Here is a 6,955-nt window from a genome sequence, read left to right on the forward strand (position 1 = left end):
AAATTTAGCTGAAATTTTAGCTGATTCAACCGAAAAAATCACTGTTTCACCAATTTGAAGCCAGCTAATTTGAATTGTTAAATTTTAGATGGAACTCCTTTCCGTGTATAAAAATGTTTGCAAAATAAGTTTGAAATTCAATTCTAGACTTTTTTTAATAGGTCCTATAAACACATGAAAGACAATAGCTTATAGGACCTTTAAAAAAAACTCTAGAATTGTTATCCATCATAATGAAAGTATGCAAAGGTCTATTAAAATATTGGTTTATTAATAACAACATTTTTCTACATATACATATTTGGTAAGACCTTTTAAACTAACAACTAACAACAATTACAACATCCTACAATCTAAAAATCACAATCCAAGTACCATAAATAAAACAAAGAGTGTTTCATTCCCGTCAGCATACGTTTTCCGACGGAAAGAACACATCCAGCTCGACTAATATCATAAACGTAACAATCAACAGATAGCCCCCCATTAGCACTAACCCGACCAACTTCCTGAGCGTATATTTCGACGCGAACAGCACCGCATACAGAATACCAACCGCTAGAAAGAGGCCAAACACCGAATACTGCATTCCGTACGAGTTGATTTCGATGTAAGCTCCGGTGGTGGCCCCTCCCTCCATCATGTTCCGAATGAACCACGGCAGACCCAGGGAGAATAGGATCGCAAGTGTGTTTGCTCCCAGCGAGTTGGACACGCCCATCGATCCGTTACCTGTAATAAATTGAAGAAGTTTTAGCGTTTTGCAATGAGTTTGAAGAGTAGGTTACCTTTCCGGATGACCGTTACGGCGGACACCGCCTCCGGCATGCAGCCTCCAAACGCCAGAAAAGTCAGACCCATGACCGTTTCCGGCACCGCGAACGTCTCCCCAATAATGGACATCATCCAGAACACCACGTACGAGGTTCCACCGATCCACAGAATACACATTAAGAACGTCAGCGGGTACCACTTCCGGTGAACCCTGGCATCCGGAATGGTGAAATGAATCAGTAACCGAAACGGCCACGTGTAGCACCACCAAACAACGGCGAACCACGACCCGGAGGACACCTTAAGCAGTTTCATCTTGTTCGCCGCAGGCTCCTCCGACGGAACGAACACCGGTATGCTACACCTACGGGAAACGTTCTTTTTTGCCGCCGGGAGTTCCAACGTGGTGTTGATCGCTTCACCCAGCACGGCCACCGAATACTTGCGCGAAGATTGCTCCGTAAACTCATCGTCCACCTTGGGTTCCTCCAGCCTGGTACACAGATTCCACCGCGTTTCGATCAGATCCGTTGCGATCCGCTTCATACGTTCGTTCTGGAACATCACCAGGAAGTACAGCACGTACAGCACAACGAACACCACCGATTCGTACCAGTAGACGCGTTCGTCCCACAGGCAGCTGACCAGCGAGCTGATTGCGATCATCACGATTATGGAGTCCCGCGTGAGTGGCCACCAGTCCAGTTTGACGTGCTGTTGAAGAAACGACAAGTTGATCATACCTTGCCTAACAAACCCATGAAGAACCTACACTTTTTGTCAGTATTGCTACCAAGGCGGCCACCCCAAGCGTGTTGAACAGCATCGATCCCAGGATTGTTCCCAAGCCCATGTCGGAATCTACCACCAACGTACTGATGGTGTTGGTGAAAAACTCCGGCATGGAGGTTGCCGTTGCCATAAAGGTGGCCGCAGCAACGTCCTATATGAAAATAAACAGTACGGTTTTGTATGAGGAAAGTCAATTTTTCAATTTTTGATCTTACCTCTGAAAGATGCAAATCTTCACAGATGCACTCCACGGAAGGAAGGAAGTACTCGCTGCAAATGTACGCAAGTATTATAAAGAAATAAACAGCCGCGAAAAAGTGCAACAGAATTGCTCCGCGAAGTCGCTGAGTTGCTGTAAAAAAGTAATAAAATAATAAACCTTTTACAATTTCAATAAAAGTCCATACTTGAAAACAGATCCGGTGGCAGATCGTCCAGCGACGTGGTGAGAACACATATTTGTGGCGATTGAGATTCGTTGAAGCCCGGGGCAAACCCGATACTGGCACGGTCTTCCAGCGCATCGTGCTCTTCCAAGCTGGTGGATGCGTTCGATAGGCGTTGCACGTGAACTTCCTGGGATTGGTGCGTTATCGGAACTAAACAAGAAGCATTTTTTATCAGTTAGTGCCACACGCACTGCATCGTCAGCGAAGGCGGAAAATCAAACTTTTATATAGACAATTTTCAAGTGGAATGCAGCTGTCGAGATTTGTTTGTTCAACAAGTCACAATACTCAACTACTGAACGGTTGCAGTTACTTTGAGTGTTTAAGTTTTCCCATGCGCCTAAAACGTCAACTTAAGGATATAGTGAAGCGTTTAGATATCAAGCGGCGAGCTTTTGAAATCGAGTAAATATTTATTAAGTAGTACCTGTAGCCGGTTAGTAACAAATGTTACCCCCTTAGAGGGTCAAAACAAGTCATCCAACAGTGCTTCTTGTTCGAGGGAATCTTATTGACATGCTACAATGTTTGAAGTAGAGATTTTCAAACATTTGGATACTTTTCGAGCAATTGTGTGTGTGTGGTCCAATCCAATACCCGCTAACCGGTAGCGAAATTATGGGAAAGTATAATTTGTATCAGACTTTGTATATGCCGAATGCTGATACAACTTATCTCAGTCCCGGGTATTAGGTGGTGGTGATAGCCCTCGCGCTGCTTCCAACGACCCATTTCAGAATGGCAGAGATCCTACACAGAAAAAAAAATCATGGTAATATTACATCTGGGAAGGGGTACATCTTTTATGTCAGAAAAAAGGTGTAATTTTACCTCTGGAAATGTGTAATTTTACCAATTTTCTGTTGTAATGTCACTTTTTCAGTCTAAATTGAGGTAAAATTACATCATAAAAGAGGTAATATTTAACCTTCCAAAATTAAAGCTTCCAAATTTACATAATTTTTTTCTGTGTAGCGGCCCAATTCCGAGGTCGTTGGGCATTGTCCGGCCCCGCCTTAACATAGAAGCAAGCACCAGACGGATCCTTGATCTATCTTTAGACTCCCAATCCCTTCAGGCAAATCAGGGATCAGAGCGTATTTATTATGAGAAGAATACAACATGTTTTGTAACCTTCAGATGGCGGACTAGTTAGAGTCCCAGACCATCAATCCAAAGGTGCGAGTTCGAATCCAACCTGATTCAGTTTCGTTTTTGTTCCAATTCCTGATTCCAAATTTCAAAGGTACCGACCGGGATTTGATCCCCGAACCTTCTGCTTGTGAGGCAGAAGCCGTAACCATTAAGCCATGGAGCCGATTGGATACTTTTCGAGCAATTCCACCAAAAATATTAAAAAGTTGATTTTTCGAGAGGTAATTTTTGGCCAAAAATGAACCTCAACTTGCTGCCGAAATGACAGGATTTGTTCTAGGAACGAGATTTTTTCAGCTAAGTCATCTTAAGATGTCCCCTACACAACACTTTTAACATAATCTAGGTTTAATGAGAAAAATCTGAAAAATTGTGAAATCCTTAAAAAAACACTTTGACCCAATCTCTCCCCCAGACCCAATGACGGTTTGTGAAATTTTTTGATCTTTTCGGAAAACATATTTTAAAAATGTTGAGATCAAGACTCACATTTCAAATGGCCAAAATATTGAATTTTTGGGCTTATGACCAAAACTCCATATTTTTCCTTAAAACAAAAAAAATGGATTTTGAGGAAATGAATTTTTGTGAAAAAAAGTTAATTTTGAAATAGGTATTTTTCCCATGTACTATTTTTGTTTTAATAGTCCTCATCGATACCTACAACATTGCCGAAGACACCAAAACAATCAGAATATTCCTTCAAAACTTGATTTTTTTTTTTCGAATATTTACGTACCATTTGTGTGAACAGCTGCCAAAACTGTATGGGTGAACCAATGATCCAAAATAGCTTCTTTAGTCATAGGGAAGGCCCCCACAAAGTTTGAGCCAAATACAAAAATACAAAAAATAAAAATTGTCCAAATTGGCCGATTTTGTAGATAATTGCTACGGTTAGTGAATTTTAACGATTTCGCGGACACACAATTTCCATTTCACATTTTTCGCGAAGTCCCGTGAAATTCAAGGATTTTCTGAAATTAATAAAGTAAATAAAAAATATTTATCCACAAAGTTTTAAATGTAAATTTGATAAGTTTTCAATTGCAAAAAAACTGTTACAGTCCAGACGATTACCCGAAGGTTGTATGTATAAGACAGCGATTTTGTTTTTCTTGATTCGATTATACGAAGTGAAATTTTCTCAAGGCCTTCGTATAATCAAGTCTTGACTGTATATACTTTTTGAACTCTTGAGTTGAACTCTATTATTTTAAAGGAACACAAACACTACAGTAGAATTGTTACAACATTAACTTAGAAATTAATTATTCATAGCCTAATTTAAACGAAAAAAATTACAAATAAAAAAACATATCTATGCCTCGTAAGAGTCGATTGTAAACATTTTAGCTCCTCAAATTAAATTGAGCACTTTCAATCTCCAAATATAGAGTTTTGGACAAATACATTGAAAATACTTCGGGATTCTGTATTTTTTTCATGGTAGAACGTAACATTAAATAAGTATGAAGCAGATTTTTTAAATTCAGAGACAAAAACAATCTAAAAAAAACCTTTCAAATGTTTAGAGAAAAAAGAAGTGCAATCAAGTAAAAAATGCACGTTTTTACAGTAACTTTTTAAATTTTTTGCTTGTTTTTCAGATTTTCTGCTATAGAATGGCACCATTATCATTTAAAATGTAAAAAAAAATGGGTTGAGGCAGAGGTAGAGGTTTTTACCTAAAATACATGAAATGTTAGTAAAAAACAAGCCAAAGTTGACCCCTGAAAATAAATACATTTTTAAAAACTTTTGCAATATCACATAAAACAAGTCAAATTTCCAACCAATTTTAAGTGTTCTTTTTTCCAAATGCTTTTTAAAGATCAAACATTGGTTGAAAAATTGATTTTTGCGCGAATTTTTAGATCGAAGCCCGTCTAAAGGTGGGGTTGGGTTGTAGAGTGTGAACTACCATTTCATTTCAAAAGTAGAATTCTAAAGTAATATTGAGAATTCAAACTTGGTTTATTCAGGATTAAATGACTTGAATGAGCTTAATATAAATATTTGAGTCTACAAAATCATAAATTTTCTGGAATGTTTTTGGTTTTTTCTTAGTTTCGTGAAATTCCAACAAGATTTGATAATTTAGTTAAACAATCCTCGTGAAAACTGTAAATAATCTGCTTAAAAATCGCTTAGCTTAGCTGCATAATATAAAATTAAATAAAAACAAATCTTTCCGGTTGTTTAACATAACATTTAACGGGTTATTTGAGCATTTTTCACGTTCGTGAAATTTCCGTGAAATTTTGTGTTTTCAAATAGTGGTCCACGTGAAAATTTAATTTGTATAGCGTGAAAAATCACTAAGCCTAAATATTGCTCATGTGGTTTAACAACAACGTCAAATGAACACGCGGTTAACAAAATTTCTCGAATCATTATAATTCCAGGAAACCAATTTGTCGAAGAGTGCGAAGAGATCCAGTTTGAAGAAAATTAAATGTCCCACATGCATTTTCATCACGTTTGAGTTTATAATGCAGGTTGGTTCAAAATCATGTGCACTTTCAGAGAAAAAGCTTAAATATCCAGTACGTAGTTCTACAAAACCGGAGGAAATCTAGTTTTTAAAGAAAAAAACTTAACATGTTGCCTTATTAGTGGGACATACTTCCTTTACGTTTTTCGCAATTTTAGCTTATGGGACATTCTTGTGAGTATGAACAGTGAACGATTAAAAAACATAAATAATTTTAGCACTCTTGTCACAAGTTCCTTTGATTTGCTCAGATGTTAAAAGCTAGGGCAAACATTTAAACAACGTTATATTCTTCCGTTCAAGTAACAAGCTCACATTCCACTGAAAGTCTTTCTTAGCGGATCTTCTTTTCCTCTGCAAATTTAATCGAAAATGTGTATTTACCAAAAACTGAATTAACTCTTTTCCAACACAACACGGTAAGTAGTACAGCCGTACTAATGTCAAGTGGCTTCATTGTCACCGCTAATTCGCGTTTAAACAGTCTCTAAGCTTCACTTTCACTTCACAAACAGTTGCCGCCACTGCAGAATAATCCAAGCTGCACATCTGAACCAAACAACTACGACAAATCCAACCACGATTTACTTCCGATTACCACCGACAGAGTCTTCCTCGTCCAGCGAACTTCTACTCATGTCCGATACCGGCGACGTTCGATTCACAAGTGTTCCGTGCCCCAGGTCGACCGGCTGTCTATATCTCGGGCTGACTGATATGGATGTTCTGTCCACGCGAGTGTCGTCCAAACAATCGGCTAGCGATTCGTCGCCGACGATGCATCTTTATCTACCCGTTGTCTGCGTTAGAAGGCGCGCAATCAGCCATCATTGAGATTCTCGGAAGATAGTGCAGATACTAGGTCCCCCTACTAATCAAGTCGGCAGACTACCTCCAATAATTCGACTCGCATTCTGTCTGGGTCGGACCGCGTGCTCCAATTGGAGACAAAACGCCGAGATTCGGCTAATCACTGCCAAACAACAACACTCACACGCTGTTCATGAAATTCGGAAACCGGCTGTAAAGCAATCAAAAGCAAACAAAAAAACATGTGTTTTGATAAGTGAGCAGTTTGCCGTGCAAAGAACCGGAGAATACCTGGTTTGAAGATACAACGATTCGTCATTCTTCAATGAATGACGAGTGAGGTTCAGAATGAAAGTTGAAGGGGGATTTTCCTGGGTCGCTACCGGATGTAAGTTGTACCAGTAGTTATTCAAGACTTTTGTTATCAATTGGATAACAGGGATCGACGATACGCAAAGCCATTGACCAGTGAAAACCC

At 39.0% G+C, this 6,955-nt stretch overlaps 1 protein-coding gene across 1 annotated transcript; it reads right to left on the reverse strand.

The window, feature by feature from the left end:
* Nucleotides 1-250: 250 nt before the first annotated feature.
* On the reverse strand, nucleotides 251-6,475 carry LOC120421476 (sodium/potassium/calcium exchanger 3-like). Its single transcript, XM_039584693.2, has 6 exons — nucleotides 6,052-6,475; nucleotides 1,974-2,165; nucleotides 1,782-1,918; nucleotides 1,547-1,717; nucleotides 789-1,488; nucleotides 251-732 (listed from the first exon to the last, which is right to left on the reverse strand). The coding sequence occupies exons 1-6, from the start codon at nucleotides 6,122-6,124 to the stop codon at nucleotides 407-409; spliced, it is 1,599 nt and encodes a 532-aa protein (XP_039440627.1). The 5' UTR covers nucleotides 6,125-6,475; the 3' UTR covers nucleotides 251-406.
* Between the last annotated feature and the right edge of the window lie 480 nt (nucleotides 6,476-6,955).

Source organism: Culex pipiens, chromosome 2 (assembly GCF_016801865.2).
Source record: "Culex pipiens pallens isolate TS chromosome 2, TS_CPP_V2, whole genome shotgun sequence".
NCBI lineage: Eukaryota > Metazoa > Arthropoda > Insecta > Diptera > Culicidae > Culex > Culex pipiens.

Coding starts and splice junctions, on each gene's coding strand:
- LOC120421476 (XM_039584693.2), bottom strand. CDS start 6,124: ATGAAGCCACTTGACATTAGTACGGCTGTACTACTTACCGTGTTGTGT. Junction 1,718..1,781: donor AAGATTTGCATCTTTCAGAG/GTAAGATCAAAA, acceptor ATTTTCATATAG/GACGTTGCTGCGGCCACCTT. Junction 1,489..1,546: donor TAGCAATACTGACAAAAAGT/GTAGGTTCTTCA, acceptor TTTCTTCAACAG/CACGTCAAACTGGACTGGTG.